The sequence below is a fragment of the Amblyomma americanum genome, chromosome 5 (genome assembly GCF_052857255.1).
Source record: "Amblyomma americanum isolate KBUSLIRL-KWMA chromosome 5, ASM5285725v1, whole genome shotgun sequence".
In the NCBI taxonomy this organism is placed as follows: Eukaryota; Metazoa; Arthropoda; class Arachnida; order Ixodida; family Ixodidae; genus Amblyomma; species Amblyomma americanum.
This window is the reverse complement of record NC_135501.1, coordinates 209,525,585-209,547,955: the sequence shown is the minus strand read 5'-3', so window position 1 is coordinate 209,547,955 and position 22,371 is coordinate 209,525,585. Positions and strand designations below refer to the sequence as shown.

The window sequence follows — 22,371 nt, the reverse complement described above, 5'->3', positions numbered from 1 at the left end:
CACAATCCGCTAACCGTTTTCGAAACTGTCGAAATACCCGCGAATGCCTTTATTGAATCATAAATTTCTTGAATTTCTTGCGCATTTGCCGTCAAAAGACCTTAACCATGTAAATGTTTTTCATGGCTATAGATTTTTTAACTTACTGCTTTCACAGACGCTTCTGTCTTTCCTCTTTGGGTTGCCTTTCAGCGTCTACAATACGGCTAGCCTGAATCGATCGTAAACAGCTGCAGCATGGCGGCACCCGGCACTTAGCAACTAAGCGCAAGGCAAAAGCGGTGCTGTTCACGCATATGTGAAACGCTGATTCTAGAAGCAAAAAAAAAAAAAATACACGATGGCTTCTTTCCTGAAATCAAAGCCAGCAATTTTTTTAAGCGCCATTGGCGCCGGCGTGGGAGGGATAGTACTGTTTAAGTAAGCCGACATCAGTTGATATCGAAGAACTAACGCGAATCTTGTAGCCTAGCTGACACAGTGGTATGCCGGTTTATCTTCTTTCAGGGAATACATAGGCGGCTGCCGCTTCGATAAAGAGACCAGACTGGACGGCAAGACTGTCATCATTACTGGTGCCAACACAGGCTTGGGCAAAGCCGCCGCCAAAGAGTTTGCCAGCAGAGGTAGTACGCTCACTGGCTGCTTGCGCAGTGGTGATTGTGTTTGCTATATAGTTCGAATACGTGGTTAAATTCGTTGCGCAATGTAAGTGGCTTGAGTAATGCTGCAATGAGTTGCACGAGCATGCACGGCAAGCTCGATAATTCATTCATTTCAATCAGTTGATGTTAGCAGTAAGTTCATGTGAGCGCAAGCTTGTGTCCCGGAGCAGCGAGCACCTGGGAGCGCGAACGGGAGATAAGAAAGATGAGGACGTAGTACATCTGCGCCAATCTCTAAATTTCTGTTTACACAAGTCGGGTTTGGCGCTCTCTCCCCTTTGTGCATTTTGCCGTGAGCCTGAATCTATAGAACATTTTTGGCTGTATTGTCGCCGATTCAACTCTCTGAGAAAAAGGTTGCTGGAGGAGCCCTTGCAGCATCTTGGCCTTAGTTTGAGCAGCCCGCTCTTGCTATCATTTGGCGCCACCACATTTGGGTTCAGCCACAGATCTGTTTGTACCGCTGTTCTAAATTTCCTGATAGAATCTCACCGACTGCCTTGCTAAGTGTTCCAAACTTTTCTTTTCTATCAATTATTACATTTTGACTTAATCATTATTATTTAATCCCTCTCTTTATTATTATTCTTATAATTTTGAAATCAAAACTGTCATCCCTTTTCTGTTCATGACGAAAAATTCACTGGTGTTGCGCTCTCACGTGCCTTTCCTTTTTATTAACTGCGTTCAGGTGAATAGCCACCCGATTCTTGGCCGATCCCCCAGTGTGGGTATGTGCCATCTTTTGATAGGCTAACAACAACAACAATCTCCCACCGTGGGTATGACACTCATGCGGTGCAGGATTCCCCGTTTAAAACTTTACTTATGTAGATATTCGGTTCAGTCCCACAAACGTTTGTGCAGCTTGTGGTGAATTCGAGACATTGGAGCATTTCCTACTCAATTGCCGGAGGTTTGCACAACAGAGGAGAGCACACCTATAAATTCCCATTACAAAGTTGGGTCTCAGTTTGTCGGTTCCCCTCCTCCTCTCTTACGGCGCGAGCGCCAGGGATTTTGCATTGCATCAAGTTTGCGAACACCTCCACAATTATATAACAGCTACCGGCAGATTCCCTTGCTAATTGTTTCGAAAATTTCCGCATTTAAAAGAGTGTTTGGGTATTTTCATATATTTAATTCTCAGATATTCTCTCCGGATGTTTTGTTTCTTCCTTTTCTTTTAAATTACTCTGAAATTTCACCCAAGGCACAATCATTAGCTTGTCACCAGTTTACCCTATTCTATGGTGTCTCCCCACTGAACCCTGGACAATCCCCCATTGTGGGTATGTGCCATGTGACCAAGGCAACAACAACAACAACCGTGGGTATGTGCAATTGTTTTTGGCGGAAAATCTTCAAGCGCCGACCAATCGTTAAAAAGATGACGTTTCAACCAGACGGGTTTCCGTCGAACCCTGGATTTCATCGCACTTCGTGAGGCGTATGGCCAACCGATCATCACTGGATTCGCCGCTTCATTTCATTAGAAACCCGTGCATCAGCATTTCAAGGTCATCTTTAAAAAAAAAAAGAAAGATTGTGAACAAGGCTCCCGTAAGCCGGGGCCGAAACGTCATCTTTTTAACGATTGGTCGGCGCTTGAAGATTTTCCGCCATGAACATACCCGACCAGACGGGTTTCCGTCGAACCCTGGATTTCATTGCAATTGTTTTTGAGTCAATAACATAGCAAGTTGCTTAAATCTTGATCCAGTGTGCCATTTTATGAGGCCAACAACAACAACAACAGTCTCCATCTTGTCGTCTACTCCGACCTCTAACATGGCGCAGCCGACTTCAAGAACTGAGCGGAGCCCCGATGATGACCTCTGCAATGAAATTGAGAACATCAGGTCTTAGCTATGGACACTACTCCACGCCTTGAACCTCATCAACGAGCCGAGAGAAGCGGTACGCGGCTACGGTACAGAGATCCCGGCAGCACAGCGAGCAGCGACCATGACTTCGCCCACACAGACGAAGACTGCGGGACACGTTGTTCAAACGACCTCCTCAGCGTGATAGCCGATACGCAGCGGCAGCTTGCTCAAGCCCGACCACAGCACACGCGTCCATGTCAAGTACATTCCTCTGGAGACACGGCCGCATCTTTGAAGGTACTGTACTAGAGGACCTGAAGGCGTGGCTCCAAGAGGTCGAAAGCGTCGCATACCTTGTGAACTGGATCGAATATTTCACGATACTCAATGCCATCACGCGACTTCGTGAAGCAGCACGCGATTGGCGCACGGTAGCCACGGCCACGGGAACCTGTAAGCAAGCCATCGCTGAACGCTTCCAGTGCGAAATGACCCTTCAAGGTTTCCTGGATTTCCAAAAAGAACACGCAACGCTGGAAAAAGCACCGTGCAGCCTCAGTCCAAGAGAACGCATATCCCTGATACTGAGCGGCATTCAAGAAGATAAGTGGGCGACTCCTCTGGCTGCTCAGAGCTGTCATTCCATGCGAGATAGAGCAATGAACCTAGACAGCCACTGGCAGCTACAGCAGTTGTCATCGGAAACTGAAGGAAAGCACCCGAGTGGAAACAGGTCGCTCAAACAGCAGCTACCAGCAGAAAGAGCGCAGGTGCTTTAATTGACCTGCAACGAGACACATGTCACAAGAATGCCTGCGACCAAAGACCCAAGCAACTCTCTGAGCAGAAGAGAAAAGAACCAGAAGGCAGAACGAAAGCCAGGACAGGAATGTGCATTGTTTCATGTGGGGAATCGTCACTGCTTACATGATTGGTAATACACTAGTGAGAGCTTGCATAGACACAGAGGGCAAGTGTCTCCATCGAATGGATGGATGGATGTAAGGCTGAACCCTTTAAATCAGGCGGGGGTTCGAGCCACCTAGCCATGACTTGTGAAATTTTACTCTTGTCTTGATTTTAGCCACTGATCATATAACTTTCGCTTGGTTACTTATACCCGCTTAAAATCTACTTTCCCTTCACTGTCCTTAAACCCCAATGCCTTGGATAAATCAGCCCCGCTGCTTTCCACTGTAGGGAGAAGCCCTTTACAGAAAAGTATCAAGTGTTCAGCCGTTTCCTTCTCATCTCCGCACGCAACGCACAACGTGTCTATCTCAAGGTACCTGACTCTATATGTCTTAGTCCGCAAAACTCCCATCCTGGCCTCAAACAACAAAGAGCTTCCCCTGCATTTATCATAGATATTTTCTTTGGCAATTTCCTGCTTAAAAATTCAGTATGTTCCCAGTGCTGACTTGGTCAGCATCCCTGTTTTCCACAGAGCCTTTAACCTTTTTCTTAACCGATAATTGCTGATTTGCCCCCCGACTGCTGTCCAGATATTTGCTTGTCAATTTTCTAGTTCGCTTTCTCCATTTCGTGTCAACATTCTTTATATACAGGTATCTGAAAACTTTCCTAGCCCACTGCTTTTCCTCCATCTTTCTCAATCGTTCCTCATATGCTATCTCACTGCTAGCCTCTCTGCTCTCGAACGACGCCCATCCCATATCACCCTGTACCCCCTGATTTGGTGTATTAATTGCCATGTACTCCCAAAGCTAGCCTCCCTACGCCACGTTGTTTAATTTCTAACCTTGCTTGAACATCTGGTCTCATGCACAAGACCGCACTGCCGAAAGTCAGGCTACGAACCATCACCCCTTTCCAGATCCCTCTTACCACTTCATACCTATTGTAATTCCACAGTGCCCTATTTTTCATGACAGCTGCATTCCTACTAGCTTTATTCATTATATATTTTTCATGCTCTGTCAGATGCGCAGCACTGTTATTTATCCACACCCCAAGATACTTGTACTTATCCACTACTTCTAGCGTGAACTCCTGTATTCTATGCTCGCCGCCCTTATCATTAAATATCATGACTGCAGATTTTTCCTTACTAAACTTGAAACCTAATCTATCTCCCTCTGTACCACAAATGTCTATCAACTTCTGCAAATCTTCCTCGTTGTCAGCCATTAGCACCATATCATCCGCATAAATTAGTCCCGGTAATGACTGTTTAATGCATTCCCCTTGCTTGAAAAAAGAAAGGTTGAAGCCTAGTCCGCTCCCCTCTAGCTTGGTCTCCAACCTTTGCAGGTACAACATGAACAACAAAGGTGACAGAGGACATCCTTGCCTAAGCCCCCCGCTGTATCTTTGTAGGCCCTGATAGATTTTTTCCCATTTTATAAGCACTCTGTTACCTTTATACATATCTTTTAAAAGATTAATTACTCCATCTTCTACATCCAATGTGCCCAGTATGTCCCACAAATACTCTTGAATAACGTTGTCGTAGGCTCCCCTAATATCCAGAAATGCTAGCCATAGGGGCCTGTGTTCCTTTTCAGCAATCTCTGTACACTGCGTCAATGAAAACAGATTGTCCTTCAACCTCCTTTGTTTCCGGAACCCATTTTGTAGCTCCCCTAGCATCCCCTTGTTCTCCACCCAAGCCTGCAGTCTGACCTTTATAATCTGCATCACCACCCTGTAAACCACAGATGTCACTGTTATGGGACGGTAGTTACTTACGTCAGCTTTGTCCCCCTTTAACTTATATATCATGTTCATTCTAATTAATTGCCATTCACCAGGGACTTTGCCATCCACTATAATTTTATTCACTACCTGTATTAATGTTTGCTTGGATTTTGGTCCCAGCTTCTTTATCAACATAATCGGACTACCATCTGGTCCTGTTGATCTGCCACTAGGAACCTTCTTCTCTGCCCTTTCCAACTCACTTTGTTCAAGTGAAGCAATTGCAGTAACCGGTCTATCCTCCTTTCGATAAATTATGTGCAACATTTCTTTCTTTAAATTTTTCTGTCGTCCTTGTTCGTGTGTGTTTCATTGCTTCATCCCCTTCTAGTCGAATACCCTCATCTGTAACAATAAACCTTTGTTCTAGCCTAGTCTTATTACTCATTGTATTTAGATGTTTCCAGAATTTCTGAGCTGCTTTTTTATCCTTTTTTATTTACTTTTGACATCCATTGGGCACCCTTTCTTCTAATTTTCTCATTAATCAAATAGGATGCTTCCCTTCTACACTTTATGAAGGTATCCCATTTTCTGTCTACTTCAGCTTCTGGTTCCCCCCTCTTCTTGGAATATCTGTGTTCCCTGGACCCTTCCCGACGTTTCTCTATCGCCCTCTTGACCTCCTCATCCCACAAACTTTTGGGTTTGCGTCTTTTCCCTTTTGGCTTGATGCACACTTTAGCTAGCTCTAGCTCAAGTAATCGAGTTAATTTGGTATAAGTCCATTCTGTTTCATTATTCTCAAAAATTACTTTCTCAATTTGTTTGGGTGCTGTTTCCAATTGCTTTTCTGAGTAAAAATTCCCCTCTGATTGTTCATCTCGCTTCGGTCCTACATTGGCTTCTCTTCTGAAACTCAACTTGATACGTTTGTGGTCACTACCTAGACTTCTGGAACCATGTTCATTTATGCTCATTACCCGTAATTTATTATACATCCTATGTGACATAAGTGCATAATCTATTGTCGTGTGCAGACTCCCTGCCTCCCATGTTATGAGCCCTTCACACTTCTCGGTACTGTTGCATACAACTAAATCATGCCTGTCACTCATGTCCTGCAGCATGCTTCCTGTCGAACCCGTGTACCCATCCAGGTCTTCTATGTGTGCATTCATGTCGCCTAATATAATTATCTCGCCCTGTCCTCCTAGCTCATCAATGTCGCTTGCAGTACATTCTAACATTTTCCTGTTTTCCTCTTTGGCATTAGCTCCTGTCCACAGGTATACAAAGCCAAGGAGCATTTGCTCCCCTGCCACTTTTCTTTTTATCCATAAATGTTCCTTGCATCCCAGTTTAACCGTTTGAAAATTCATACTTTTATGAATGAATGTCCCAATTCCACCCCCCTTTCTGCTGCAATCTGTTCTGTTGCAATATTCCCATGCGTAGTCTGGGTTACAGGCTTGTTGCTCCATGTCTCAAGATGTGTTTCCACTAAACCATATACCATTAATTCCTCCTGCCTTAACTGTTCATCTATTTCCTCCCATTTCAGTCTATTCCTGCCACCTTGCATGTTAATGAAACCTATATCTGAATTAACTTGGCCCTGGCGCTTGTGTCTTTTTCTTCTCCTATGGTTCTATCGTCTCTTTGACCGTGGTTCTTCCTTGGCTACACTGGTTCCCTCAAAGCTCTGGGTCCCCCCAAAAAAAGCTGTTGCCCGGCGACCTATCCTACTACCCAGCCACTTGCCAGTGGCACCACAGTAGTGAATGCCGTCCTGTGCAAAAGGGTGGGAGCTGACCTCGTACATGTCCCTGTTAACTTCCATTACCTCGTATCCTAATTGTCGACTCATTAACCTAATTATACGGTTCGCCTCAACGACCCTCCTTTTCGTTTCGCTAGACTGCCTCTGGACATCTGGGATTGTGCATATGGTCACATGCACACTCTCAGAGGTCTCTCTAAGCCTACGCATCCCCACTTCTGACTGCTTCTTGAGATTCTGGCTCCTCCCCTTCAGCACATCGTTGAGACCAGCATGGATAACGACAACGTGTTCGCCATCCATGTTGTCCCCTACCACCTTCTGGGCTCTGGCCATTGCATCTACCATGCACTTCCCTGACTGCGCCTCCACCTGCATCCGCCTGTCCGCCTTCACTGTCGTCAAAACGCCTCCCTCAACCCTCGCTACATTTTGAGTCACCGACTACCAGAACCCCCCTGCGCTCTAACCGTTCACTTCCTGACTGCGACTGTTTCCCTCCAGATCGCGCTAGCTGTCTCTCCCGCCGCCGTACGCTACTGTCGCGCGTCTCCGTGCCCGTTTTTACCTCGCTGTCTTCCCCGCTCAAAGCCTGCTGCGCTACAGCACTGTAGGATCGACAAGCCTCGTCCCCCACCTGACACTGCTCCGAACCAGGCTGCCCTGCTGGCCGTGAATTGAGCGCTTCTACCTGCTCTTCTAGCTGGGCCCGTTTTTCCCGCTCCTCCTCTAGCTTGCCCACAATTCGCTCCAACAAGTCGGCATTAGCCCCCTCCCTATTAAGCGACTCGGCGACCTGAGTTTCTAGCTTAATCCGTTCCTCTTGTTCCATCTTCAGGTCCCCTTTGAGTTCATTAATTCTAGCTGCCCATTCCCCTTTCAACGTCTGAACGGCCTCCTCAAAACGCTTACATATCTTGCACGCGAAGCTCGCTCCATCTACCTCGGCTAAGCTCCTGAACTCAGTCTCGTCTAAATAGCACCAACGGTCGCACTTCTGGCACTGCACTAACTCCCCGACCCCGTCCACCTTGACTTTCCTAGCTTGCCGACTCATTGTCCGGCCGACTACGTAACATAAAAGCCCACCAGAATTCCTACACAAAAACCTTTGGCACACACACTTCCGCTAGCCTTCTTACCCTTAACACGGTTTTAAACTACTGCCCCTAAAGCATGTACAAGAGCAAATACCAAAAAGCACTTAGCTTCGAACGAAGACGCTGGAGCTCCGAAAAAAGCGTCCTCCTTTAATGGTGTCACGAGCCAATCGTAGACCCAAGCGAGCGATCGTAGACCCCAAGGTGCTGCCTTCTGATGTCAAGAAAAGTGCCTGTGCAGGAATGGAGCAAGTCCCCGTAGTGGACTTACAGCTTGTGTTTCAATGGAAGACCTGCCTGTCAGTCAATGTCTGCAAGGTGTCCATCACTCTGCCTGAAGTTCTTGTTCTACTTCTTCCAGTTACGATGGACATTCTTCACAGTTCGGACTGGAGGAAAACTGGCCAATGTCGATGTTGCATTCCACATGTCCAACAACGTAACCCTAGTAAGGCTTCCAACAGCAGTAGGTCATCCAATCACGGATCAACAGCCTTCAAATCCTGCAGATGAGGCAGAAGCACTTATCTTGGTATTTGCAGCCCCCAAAAAATAACATGAAAGTAGCAGTACTGCCATGTTTGTCACGATGCAACCTTCTTCATTAGGTCCAGACGTGGAACTTAACCAGATTACAGAAGAATTCGCGCTCATGACAATTGATAAACCCCAGACGATCGCAAGAGGTTGGATGAAATCTTGACTACACACCACAAAGCTTTCGCTATAAAGGAGCCACAAGTTTGGAATGTGTCCACAAATAGAGCACTCAGTTGAATTGCGAGACTTCATTCCCATAGGCCTCGCGCCCATACCAAGCCTCGTATGCAGACTTCGAGTTGATGAGGAAAAAGTCTAATACATCAAACTAGGAATAACCAGACCAAGTGACAGCCAATCCGCAGCACCGACTCTCATCATAAATCAACCAAACCACCCAACGACACCTAGGAGAATGGTATATGACTACCGCATACTCAGTGCCAGAACCGTGAACCCGCCATATCCGAAGCTGTTAATAGAAGATGCTCCTGTTGAAGTCATGAGGGACCCCTCAGGTTACTTTTCGGCCATGAATATCAAGACAGCATTCCTCACAATCCGTGTTGAACTTGAGGACACTCACAAAACAGCTTTCGTCATGCCAGACGGGAAGTATGAATACCTCTGCATAGCATTTGGATTTTGTAAAACCCCACAGACAGTGCATGAGAAGGACGTTCGATGGTCTGCCACAAAAAAGTACGTATATTGACGACATCGTGCAAGGTGCAATATCTATCCCAGAGGCTTTCGAACTCCTGGAATAAGCATATTAATATTAATGCTCTGACAATGGACACTGATAGGTGCCAGTTTGTGCGCAACCAGATTTATTTTCTTGGCTATGTCCTTACGAAAAGAGGCCGAATTCCAGACCCTAAACGCATAGAGGCCATCAACGAGTTCACCAAGGATCCCAAGCAGCTTTACTCATTTCTGCAGTTTGCAAACCATTTCAGAAAATGCATCGAAAGCTTCTCCGCAAAGACGTTACCATTACAAAAGCTACTGGCCAAGGGCAACAACTTGAAATGGACAGAACAACATCAGAAGATATGCGATACACTCAGACATTCTCTGATGAATCCGCCTGTGCTTGCAAATTTTAAAAATGACTGTCAGTCCACAGTGCACACTGATGCTAGCCAGCGTGGTCATGAGGCCATATTGACTCAAGAGCAGGACTCGCGGGAGCGTGTGACTGAATATACCAGTTGCGCTCTAAATGCACATGACAGTCAACCCCAATCTAATCTGAAAGGAGGGCCACAGTTCATGGTACTCACAGACAGAAGTCTCACATACTTTGCACAAAAAGCAGTGACAGATCGTTGATTCGTACGAAGGACTCTGGACCTAGCAGAATACAGTTTTAAGGTTTTCCAACTCCCAGGAAAACTGAATGAAGCAGACGCACTTTGCCGGCTGTACGATCCCATTGGAGAGTTGGAGTCTCTCCAACTTCCCCGGACTGCAGTTGGCACAGGCATCTGCATGGCAGTAGTGATGGGCAGTAGTAGCCTACGTGAATACTAGAAATCAGATCTGGTCTGTCACCAACTGCGCCAATGGGCAGGAAAGGAGAACTCAGAATTTGCCGTGAGAAGTGACATTCTAGTGAAGTGACCTCTGAACAAGAAGCTCCCCATGATGAAGCAGTGTGACCACATTCCACACAAGCATGCGTATTCCTGTGCACCTGAAGAACTTTGTGATTTGAGGACAGATCTGTATTAGTGAGGAGCGCGAGCACGTGCAAGCGTGAACGGAGGAAGAGAATGGTGAGAATGTACGTGTAGCGGGGTGTGTAAACCTTGTTCCAGTCTCTATCTTGTCTTTATTTGTCTAGTCTGACATCTAACATTCAGAATTTATGTGAGATTTGCCATGGTCTTGGTATAAACTGTGCCGACTTTATTGCTGAAATGGTGTAGCACATATTTCTTTAATCATGACAGTTCACTCTGGACATACAGGAAAAGGTTGCGACCATGAAAGGTTGCGACTATGAATGAATGCGAGCGTTTTTAAGTGCTCAATTTTTCGGGCCACAGCCCGGGGATCTTTGAAAGCCCGACCTAAGCACTGCGCCGCTTCAGTTTCGTTCACAGTAGAGTAAGCAGTATTTTTTCTTTTGAGTAACAGATTTTAAATGTTCATCCTTACCATTCAGTAGTCAGTACTTAATATGTCATTAATAATAATAATAGCAGTAATAATATTCTGTGCACTGGGCAGTAGAGTCAGGTGGGTGGATGAGATTAGCAGGTTTGCGAGGATAATGTGGCCACAGCTGGCACAGGGTAATGGGAGGGGCTTTTCTCCTACAGTGGACATTGTTAGGCTGATTATGATGGTGATATAATCTTGTTTTATTTTTGGCTCAGCAGTAAAATAATTGAGGATGCCTTACTGAAATCAATCAAATTAAGTTACTGTCTCAGTGCTGATGTATTAATTAGAGCACAATCTCTGATTTGTGGCCACTCTTTGCTGAAAAACTCTCATAGATGATGTCTGCAATATTTCATTGAGTATTAGATGTTAACTACATTTTCAATGCTAGCACTTCTAAAGAACAAAATTGCAACCAGTTGGCACAAAATGGTTCATTTACAAACACTAGTGCTCAATTTTATTGCGTCATGTCTCATGTATTTAGAAATTTGGAATGGTCTCTCTGTATTAGGTGACATGAGCATTGTATGAATTGTGGATTTGCTATGCTGGCAGTTCTGACATCCGTTCAGGCACCAGTGCCATCACTTTACCATTCGTTAGTGACTGTGACATTGCAACTAGCGTGGAAAGCACAAGGACAGAGGCAAAAGGAACAGACGAGACAGCACGCTAGACTTCAACTGACGTTTAATGCACACGTAACAGATTTTAATACTTGCTTTCGCCGCATGCTCAGGAGACTGTGCCCCCGCCCCCCTCCACTTTATCAAGAAGCAGGTTGTCAAAACAAGGAATAAACATTTAAACCAAATTGATGCGCAAGTTTTTCAACAGATAGATTATCTCCTTTTTTGTGAGGGCTACTGAGGGTGTGCTCACGCACTTGTCCCCTGCCTTGTCAATGCAAAATGCCTCAAATATTTCCCTGTCACCCTGCCTATGAAGCCGCCTCAGCACTCTGGTGTGGCTAAAGAGTGGAACACATTTTTCTTCATTACCGCCTGCTGTTTTTATTTTGCATTTTCTGCTAAGACCCATAAGGAAGGGATACCTCTTAGGGCAATAGTTACGGAAAAACTCTGCTGGCAGGGACAGCTTTACAAGTTTCTACAAAAACACCTTAACTTGTTGACTCTGGATGATCCGTTTTTAATTCGGAACTCCAATCAAGTAATAGACTTTCTTTCGAGACATGAACAAACCTGTGATACGTTTTATGCTTTTTCAGTTGACGTAGTAGAGCTTTTTTACTCTATACCACAGACACAACTCTGCACAGCGGTCAGAGAGCGCATTGATGCGCTGGGTGTGACTGTCTTCCAAAATTCATCTGGGATTTCAGTAGATAACTTTTTAGAATTGCTTAGCTTTTACCTTTCTTCTACACTTGTTGAGTTTGACAATGCTTCTTACTTGCAGAAGCAAGGCATATGTATTGGTTCGCGTATTGCACCGGTTTTAAGCGACTTGTTTTTAGCGTCTATTGACAAAGAAATTTTTTCGCGTGTGGACAAGACTTTTGTTGCAAAAATTTTTAGATACGTTGATGATTATCTTGTTGTTTTAAAAAGTGTGTCGCCTGATGGAAGAGATGACATGGTCAAGAGTGTTTTTAGTGTTTTCCAAGAATGTGGTAAGGGTCTGAGTTTTACTCGTGAGGTTCCTGATGAGGGTTGCTTACGTTACCTTGACCTCAGCATTAGCTTTAGTAGTAGATCACTATGCTGGACATACTTCCCTCGTTCAAAAAAGCCTGTTCTTAGCTATAATTCGGCCCATTCGAGAACCGTAAAAAGAGGGATAGCACTGAACTGCCTAAGAGCCGCTCTTCAGAAGTCTTGTGAACACAAAGTGAACGTGAGTGTTGAACAGCAGGTCCTCCGTCTGCGTAGTGCTGGCTTCCCTGACAGCATACTCGCGTCCGTCGCTGAGTGCCTTATTAAAGAGCTCCGACAGGGACGCAAGACAGCAGGCTGCTGCAATGACGGCCCGGGGGGACGTCCGGTGCCGGTGCCCTACATGCACAACTTGTCCCATCGCCTCAAAAAGGCTGCGGGAAAGTGCGGCATCCGTGTCGTTTTGACAGCCCCACAAAAGCTGTCTAGGATGTGCCGAATGGTGAACAATGCTTACCAGGCAAAAACCTGCGCAACAAAACACGCCACGCGGTTTGTGAACTGCACCATCGGTGTAGTGTACCTGATCCCACTGACCTGTGGTAAGTGTTATATTGGCCAAACAGGCCAGTGCGTTAATGAAAGGCTACGGAAACACCGGTCTACAGTCGCAGCTCTGATGGCCGGAGGTCATTTGGCCGCACATTGCCGCAAATGCAAAATAAAAACAGCAGGCGGTAATGAAGAAAAATGTGTTCCACTCTTTAGCCACACCAGAGTGCTGAGGCGGCTTCATAGGCAGGGTGACAGGGAAATATTTGAGGCATTTTGCATTGATAAGGCAGGGGACAAGTGCGTGAGCACACCCTCAGTAGCCCTCACAAAAAAGGAGATAATCTATCTGTTGAAAAACTTGTGCATCAATTTGGTTTAAATGTTTATTCCTTGTTTTGACAACCTGCTTCTTGATAAAGTGGAGGGGGGCGGGGGCACAGTCTCCTGAGCATGCGCCGAAAGCAAGTGTTAAAATCTGTTACGTGTGCATTAAACGTCAGTTGAAGTCTAGCGTGCTGTCTCGTCTGTTCCTTTTGCCTCTGTCCTTGTGCTTTCCACGCTAGTTGCAATGTCGCAGTCACTAGCGAATACACACCAACTAGCCCAACTGTCTTCCATGATCACTTTACCATGTGCCGCAACCTTACCAATTGGAACCAGTTGGAACGAACTGGAGCTCCATTTCCTCGAATCATGTATTCGGAAATTCAGAGTGGTTTTTTTGACTGGCCAGCAATCACCTTGTACGACATGTGCATTTGCTGTGCTTTGACTTCTGTTCAGGCGCCAATGTCATCATGGCTTGTCGTGACCTTACCAAGTGTCGCCGAGTGAGGCGGGAGATTCTCACTGCAGTCGAGAACAAGCACGTCGTCTGCGAACAGCTGGACCTGGCTTCTCTGGAATCTATACGGGATTTTGCAACAAGAATAAACGAAAGTGAGCCAATATATATCTTCAACTGTATTAGGCCATTAGGCGTATGGGTTTTCTGGGATTTATGGTGCTGTTGTCGAATAGCAGTTCGAATAGCTATCACGTGCCTGTCATCGTTCCTCGACCACATCACACATGCTTTTTTGCAGTGGAAATAGTTGTGGTATCACAATTAAAGTTATTGTAGAAATGGAAATTGAAATTAGGCAGGCATTGTTTTCAATTGCATCATCTTGAAAAGCTCACCAATAAAAGCTAGAATCGAGCGTGTAATTTAGGCAAGCGGTTATGAAATGAGTAGTATGCGTAGTATTTCTGTTAGCTAATCAGCCAATCAAAATTTACGTTTGGGCGAGTTGGTGTGACATGATTCGAAAAGACCAGTGCAGAAACAGACAGGGACACAAGAAGAAAAAACACTGACGACAGGACGAGCGCTGACTAACAACTCTTTATTGTCGAGGAACACCCAGCACAATATATGCCAAAACACCACGTGACAGTCAGGGGGCCAAAGATTACAACCTAATCCACAGTCATCGAGGGGCGGCCAACACATGCTTGAACCAGAAGGAAAAAACCACAAAAAGTGAAAAAAAAGGGGGGTGAAACTTTATGAAGTGAGCATATCAAAAGTACTTTAACCAGCAAAAAACCAAGGAAAAAAAACAAACACAAGTGCCAAACAACATCGTGGCCAAAGGGCGGTGTCAAGAACACTTTAACAACAACAAACGTAGATAGAGGGTCTGGAAGTAATCTAGCAGACCACTGCAACCAGCCTCGCCACAAGTGTAAACCTATATTAGAGAACACAAGGTTCTTAGCAACATCAAAAAACAAAACAGAAAGAGAGGTCATTGAGGCCTATTTTATTGCTAAGGCAGGGGACAGTTGCGTAAGCACGCCCTCAGTTTCACTGCACGAGAAAGAAATGCGCTTCCTTGACCGTGCCTAAAGATTACTGATTTTACGTGTTCGCCTGCTACTTCCCGTTTGCTCATAAATTTTCCTATGCTAGCCCGTGCGCATTCTTCTCCTCAGGTTTTTTGGTGCGGCTCATAAGTGGTAATTGTCCAAATTGTGTTTTTACATGCAGACTGTTATTTACCTCTTACCTTATTGGCGTTGACAAGTTTTTGCTTTTTAGGTGGTTTTCATTTGGTTTTAGTTGTTTGTGGCATCTGTAGGGTAGCATGACGTTTTATCTGTTTTTAGATTTCTGACTCTGCTTTTGCTTCGCTTGCTTGGGCCCTTTTAGGCTCACTCTTTGTTGTTGTTAAAGTGTTCTTGACACCGCCTTTTGGCCACGATGTTGTTTGGCACTTGCGTTTTTTTTCCTTGGTTTTTTGCTGGTTAAAGTACTTTTGATATGCTCACTTCATAAAGTTTCACCCCCTTTTTTTTCACTTTTTGTGGTTTTTTCCTTCTGGTTCAAGCATGTGTTGGCCGCCCCTCGATGACTGTGGATTAGGTTGTAATCTTTGGCCCCCTGACTGTCACGTGGTGTTTTGGAATATATTGTGCTGGGTGTTCCTTGACAATAAAGAGTTGTTAGTCAGCGCTCGTCCTGTCGTCAGTGTTTTTTCTTCTCGTGTCCTTGTCTGTTTCCGCGCTGGTCTTTTCGAAGCTAATCAGCACTTGGTGTGGTTTAAGAATAGAAAACACAGCGCAACACATGTCTGTTCCTTCTTGTCCCGTGCATTGCACTGAGTTTGATAATAATTGGTTTTTGGGGAAAGGAGATGGCGCAGTATCTGTCTCATATATCGGTGGACATCTGAACAGGGCCGTAAGGAAAGGGATAAAGGAGGGAGTGAAAGAAGAAAGGAAGAATAGGTGCCGTAGTGGAGGGCTCTGGAATAATTTCGACCACCTGGGGATCTTTAACCTGCACTGACATCGCACAGCACACGGGCGCCTTAGCGTTTTTACTCCATAAAAAAGCAGCCGCCGCGGTCGGGTTCGAACCCGGGAACTGTGGATCAGTAGCCGAGTGCCCTAACCACTGAGCCACCGCGGCAGGGCACTGAGTTTGCTATTGTTAAATATTTACCAACTTGAGGCTTACCACTTAATATGGGCTCCTTGCAACTGTCCTTTTTGAAATGACATTGCTAGGCACTACTTTTGAAGCACCTGTCTTCTTTGGAAGGGATAGGGCTTTCTGGTGGAACTAGCTGCATAGTTTCGTTCTCCATCAACTGCTTTGCTAATTACCTTTCCATAACTGGATCACCACTTCTGAGTCATATAAAGCGTCAAAACTTTTTTAACGCAGCAGTGTTAAGGAACCCATGTTGCAGAAAAGCTGGCATCACTGTTGGAGTCATTGACCATGAACCAGAGCCTTCGACGGGGTGTCTCATTCAGGCTGCACTATAAGTTAGTTCACTTTCTTGGTAGCAAGACAATCGTCAACAGATTGAAAGCCTACTTAAACGATCGGCGTCAGTATGTCTATTTTGCTAATAGCCAGTCGCATTTGACAGATGTGTTATCTGGGGTGTCGCAGGGCATGGTGCTTGCGCCAATTCTTTTCCTTCTTTTTGTTAATGATCTTGGCAGGAACATTGATGCAACAGTATGCATGTTCACTGATGATTGTGTTATCTACAAAGAAATTAATAGCCCTGCTGGCCAAATAATGTTAAACAACTCGCCTGAGTATGTATCCAAATGGTGTGACAAAATGGTAAATGGCCCTGAACCTGGAAAAAACTGGCTGCATGACTGTGACCAGGAGGAAAACTCTTAAATTTCACTTATCAAGTTCAGGAAAAGCCACTCACCTAAGTGAAACAATTCAGGCATCTTGGCGTGATCATTGCCTTAGACTTAGAACAAGCACGTAACACACTTTACCACAAAATCACATTCGGCTCTTCACACGATAAGACAGTCGTTTCAACTTGCTTCACCAGAAACAAAACTTGTGGTGTACCCTTCACTTGTCCGTTCTGAGATAGAATACAGTGTTATTAGCTGGCTTTCCTACACCAAACAGTGCATCGGTAGATTAGAGAGTGTCCAGCAAAAAGCTGTAAGATTTATCTTCAATATGTACAGCCGAAATGAATAATCTACACTGCTTCTGCAAAAAGCCTGCCTACCTACGGTACACACACGAGCCAGATTGCTGTGGCTGAAGTTTTTTTCTTGTTCTTGAATGACAGCACAAATCTACTCTACCTTGGGGGATTCCTCTAAAACATTTGACCATACCTGCTTGAGCTAAAAACCCAAGTTGCAAGAAGGAAGCTTGCAAAACATCTAACTGAATACAGATTTCATATTTTCTTTTTTCTCGCATGTTATCCAAGAGTGAAATTTGTTGCCTTGTGAAATTGTAAAGCAGACGTCACTTGAAACATTGGCGTCACGTTTGACAAGACACTTTGAAAACTCTTAACATTGTCACTATGTGCGATTAACCGTGCTGCTTCTCTTTTCTGCGCTGTTTAAATTTTATGTGAACCCGGTCCTGTCACGGCCTCAAAGAGAGGCCAAAAGTATGCGTTAAATAAATTAAATAATGAGAGCCCGCTCGGGAATAGCAACCTGGGTCGCACAAGCTCCAGCGGTGGCAGCACCTGTCATCGCAGGGCGGTAGAGTATCGCTTAACCGCTGCACCAGGAATGGCACGAGGAGTCCCAGGGATCTATGAATGTAAAGTAGAGAATAACCAATTCTGCACATGTGGGCATTAACCCATTAACACTATCGCGTCATACACTTAATAGAAAGCTTGTATGTCCCTTTCAATTAAAAAATTTTTTTTTTTTCTTGCAGGTGTCAAGCAAGTTGACATCCTTGTGAATAATGCAGGTGTCATGAGGTGTCCGAAGCTCCTGACAAAGGATGGCTTTGAAATGCAACTTGGCGTCAACCATATGGGTATGCAGCAGCTCGTTATTCACTTGTCAACTGACACCTTACATATTTGAGCATGGATTTGGCCACTAAACCAAATTTTCTAAATCTGTGTAACCTCCTAGCTATCTGGCAGGCAATAAATTAGGGCCACAAGTCTGCGTAGAATTTCATGTAAGTAGAATTGTACCTTGTTTAATCATATCTGCATTTTATTAGTTTTCATGGTAGAGGCCTCCAGCGAAGCAACACAGAATTTGTGGCCAGTGTTGGAAAAACAATGTACAGTGCACATTTCCTACTTCAGCCATTACTAGTGAAAAATAAGATAGACCTCCAAGCAGTGTTATTCTTCTCGTGTCATACTCAACTAGCATATAATTAACGGCAGTTTATTGTGGTGTAAACCCAAATCTGCATGCTGTGCTTTGAACGAACAGGAACAGAATAAGAGTGGTAGACACATTCTGTGCATGGCTGAGAAAAAATAAAAGAAACCAGTATTGGGAGAAGTGTAAGAAAGATTGTTGCTTCGGTGTTGTTTTGCAGTTAAATGTGAAATGTCTTTAATCCTTTTCTTTTTTCAACTAGTTTTCATTTCATTTGTAGACAAAATGGAGTAGTGATGTAGAATTTGTCAGTTTCACTTCTTGTTTACTGAGTCAGCAGAGTCTGAGCATTCATGATAGACAGATACCTGCGCTGGTGCCCGTCTTGTTCCCTGTCCCATTTTAAAAAACCCCTGTTACTTCTTTTCCGTCAACATGATGTAGAACCGTTCCCAGTGCATAATTATTCATTGTATTTTGGCAGCCTTGGTGCTTTCCGTGTTTCACAGCGATTGAATGTGCCCAGATGCACCGAGCAGAATGCCCTACCGTTTTGATTGGCATAGCAAGCCCTGCGTAAGCTTCAAACACACTTTGTATGTTGCAAGCCAAATTTGACTTATCTGTGACTCTTGTTTATGGCTTAAAATCATTTCATCATGCTGAATCAACTTCAAGTGAAATGTGAACAGGATCATTTAGGCATGAATGGAAAAACACAAAAATATTAACTGGAAAAGAAGAAATACAGATGTTATTTGTAATCAATTTTGGAGAGCTGGTCACCATAGTTTAGAAGTTAAACCATGATAATCTAAAATCTCCTGCTGTTTGGGTTTCATTCGATGCCAGTTGTGAGATGCTCCACTTCTGAATCATTGAAGCTCAGGTCAAATAACGACATCTCTTCCTGAGCTGTGTTTGCTACTGTTACTTTGAAGGGAGCATGCCCAGAAATTCATTTCAGTTTTGTGTCAGCGGCTGTCAGATTTTGCACTGGTCAGTAGCTAATTGAACTACTAATCACTTGCCTAATCTTTACCAGGCCACTTTTACCTGACCGCACTGCTACTGGACAAGATCAAGGCGGCAGCACCGAGTCGTGTAGTCAACGTCTCGAGTGTGGCACACATGCGGGGAAAGATCAACTATGCTGACTTCAACTCAGACCAGGACTACAATCCTGCAGATGCCTACAATCAGAGCAAGCTGGCGAATGTCCTTTTTACTACGGAACTTGCCCAGAGGCTCAAAGGCATTGGTTTTGTCCTTCTTGATTTATTAGTTGCTCACCGCTTTGTTGACTCACTTTGCAGAAGATGGTTTAACAGGGCTACCTTGCATGAGAAAAACTGTTGCAAAAAAGAAAATGCAGAAGAGCGCGTGGCTGTCATAAGCAGTGCCGTTACACATTGTTTGGCCAGACATGATTGTTTCTTTACTTGTTCACAAGTATAGATGCTTCACTGACTTTTGGCGGAAAGCGCATTTCCGTTTTATTGGCAAAGTCTATGAGCGAGCATGTTGTAGACAAAACGAAAAGATATGACGTGTTCAAACGGCCGTCCTTTGTTCTTTTTGCGCTTGATGCCAGAGGGCTTCGATCGCAAATGGAAAACCGTGAGTTGTGGCTGATATTATGGTAGTTATTTAGTCATTTGTTATGGTTTCATAACCTGCAGCTCCACTTGCTGCATTCACTCGGTTTATTTATGCCAGTCATTCTCTGTCACTAAGCAATATTTGTTCACTTGTTGAGGAACAATGCAGCCCGCATTTTCTAATTCCCTGGCAAAACTAGCTTATTGTTAGCTAATCCATGTCTGTGTCCTTTAGAGCATTACATTATCGCAAATCTATTCTACATACAGCAAAAACAATCGTTCTATATTTCAATACAGCATGTTTCCACACTGTTACGAACTGACAGAGAAAAAGAATTATATTAGGTAAGCAAAAATTATTTGCATTCATGGTGCTAACTTCTGTGCGGTGTGCAGTCCTCACGCACTACATTCTCATTCTAACAAAGCAACAAAGCTAGCACTCCTGTGCCCATCACTGCATTTTGCGCTTTGTGCAGCAGCGGTGTAGCGGCCTCGTGGCCCCAGCAATAAATTCTGATACATAAAACGTCAACTCTTGTTTCCAGGCACGGGTGTGTCTGTGTTTGCAGTGCATCCTGGAATCGTCAACACCGAGATCACGCGCCACATGGGAATCGCAAATTCATGGCTGGCCGCGATGTTTGCCAAGCCGCTCATGTGGCTGTTTGCCAAGTCACCACGACAGGGAGTGCAAGGCATTCTTTACTGTGCTATGGCCAGTGGCATTGAAGAGCACAGTGGCAAGTATTTTTGGTAAGGATAGGCCATGAAAACGTTTTCCCTATCAGTGTTTGCTGCGGTGATTTGCAAAGCCTTCTCTGCTGCTCATAGAGTATTAATGCGGTGCTTATGTGCAAGCTGTGCTACCTTGGCTCTCCTGTGATTTGGCTCCCAGACTACTGCACCCCAAATTCAGACAAGAACAGGGAAGATAAGGCACTTGTTAGGATATATGTGGAAGAAGCCAACAGTCTTTGAAATCAAGAAAAGCATAGCTGGAGGTGGAAAGTAATTAGTCATTTTAGATGGCATGCTGAAGCAGAAAACATCGCTCACATGACGACATGGCATGTTGTGTGTTGTATTTTAATGTCCTATTGTCTCCTATTTTCCCTATCCAACTACAGCAACACAGAAAGTACTAATATTTTCCTGCGCTTTCTTTAGTTTCAGTGGCTCCTTTTGTAACTGCTGTATGTGACTATTTGGTTAAACTCTTGGCATTATTTTATTATTCACATTATACTTATGGTCCTTAGTTTTCGGGTTCTATTTTTTTCAGGGGGCAAAATTCCGGCAATATTTTTTAGCTCCAATTTAGGTACAAATCGGATTATTCAGCAAAATGTTTCATAATTTGAGTGTTACCAAGTCATATTTTATAATAGAAGACAATTTAGTATAAGCACTCGTTTTTGTGCAGGACATAAAAAGCTCTATTTATTGCACATTGTTTCACAAACAAAACCGCAACGCTTTTACCGAGGCAGATTTTAAAAATTTATTAGTTATATTGATTGCATACATTATCATCTGCTGCGCAGCAGTTCCATGTCCATGCAGGACCTCAGTCTTTCTTTTTACACTGTGAAAACATTCATTCAACGCCACAGTGATCATTTTAAACGCAACAACAGCCATGGAGCAGGATGTCACAACATGGATAACGCTTGATACAATGAAGCCAATAAGACATTTGGTCAGTGCCTGTGTTTGGCTTCTTGCTTCCAAAACGTACTGTTTGAGCCTCATCTCAAATTAAGCACCGTCACACATGCGGGGAAAGATCAACTATGCTTACTTAAACTCAGACCAGGGCTACAATCCTGCAGATGCCTACAAAAATTCATCAAGTTTAAAATGATCAGCCGACTGAAAATGGCCTCTGTATCAGGCACGAGACAGGTGCTGATTTTTATGCGGCCTGTGGTCTTCAGCTTTGTATACAGGAAAACTGTTCCCCAGAAGGCTTTTTTTTTTTTGTAGTAATCCAGTTTAACCTGATTTTTAAGAAACCTGTCCGGGGTGCAATAATCAGGGAAAATCTGGTTTTACCCGAGAATGAAGGGCCCTAATTTCATGCCATCACATGATGCTGTTGACTGATGTTACGCCTTGTAATCATGGCGTGTTTTTTACCGTGTCACGTGCATGTGCTAAACGATGAAATGCTTATACTGCGTTATGCTTCTTTTTTGATGCAGCAACTGCAAGGTGGCCGCATCAAACCCAATAGTTGAAGATAACAAAGCAGCAGCTTGGCTATGGGCCACCAGCGAAAAGTGGACCAGCTTGTCATGAATTGGCTGCCATTGTAAATATCCATTTCTAAAAACAGTGCCTGTCACTGTTGTGTTTGCTGGCATGAAAAAGTCAGTCACTCAAAGACATGATTTGAGACATGTACAAGCAGAAATAAGGTGCACGGTGCCAAAACAGATGCCACACTAGAAGGTGTAAAAAGATGTAAATAAATGTAGTGCACCTCGTTTTTGTCTGGCCTTGTCATAGTGGTGACATACCTCAATACTGTAAAGTCTGATGTACTTGCACACCTGTGCCTGTTGTCACAAAATTCCAAAGAGGAATGATATGCAAGGGAAGGAATGAAGTAACATCCAGCCGAGCACAGCCGCACACAGCTGCTGTTAGTTGTTGTTCCTTTCTTTGAAATGTGCTCTACCCGGATATC

At 44.4% G+C, this 22,371-nt stretch overlaps 1 protein-coding gene across 1 annotated transcript; it reads left to right on the top strand.

Moving 5' to 3' along the window:
- The first annotated feature begins 232 nt into the window (after positions 1–232).
- On the top strand, positions 233–22,170 carry LOC144133574 (retinol dehydrogenase 13-like). The gene is made up of 7 exons (XM_077666756.1): positions 233–420; positions 508–626; positions 13,717–13,872; positions 17,663–17,767; positions 19,118–19,327; positions 20,225–20,432; positions 21,884–22,170. Exons 1-7 carry the CDS (start codon positions 341–343, stop codon positions 21,978–21,980), a joined length of 975 nt encoding a protein of 324 aa, XP_077522882.1. The 5' UTR covers positions 233–340; the 3' UTR covers positions 21,981–22,170.
- Positions 22,171–22,371: the final 201 nt, after the last annotated feature.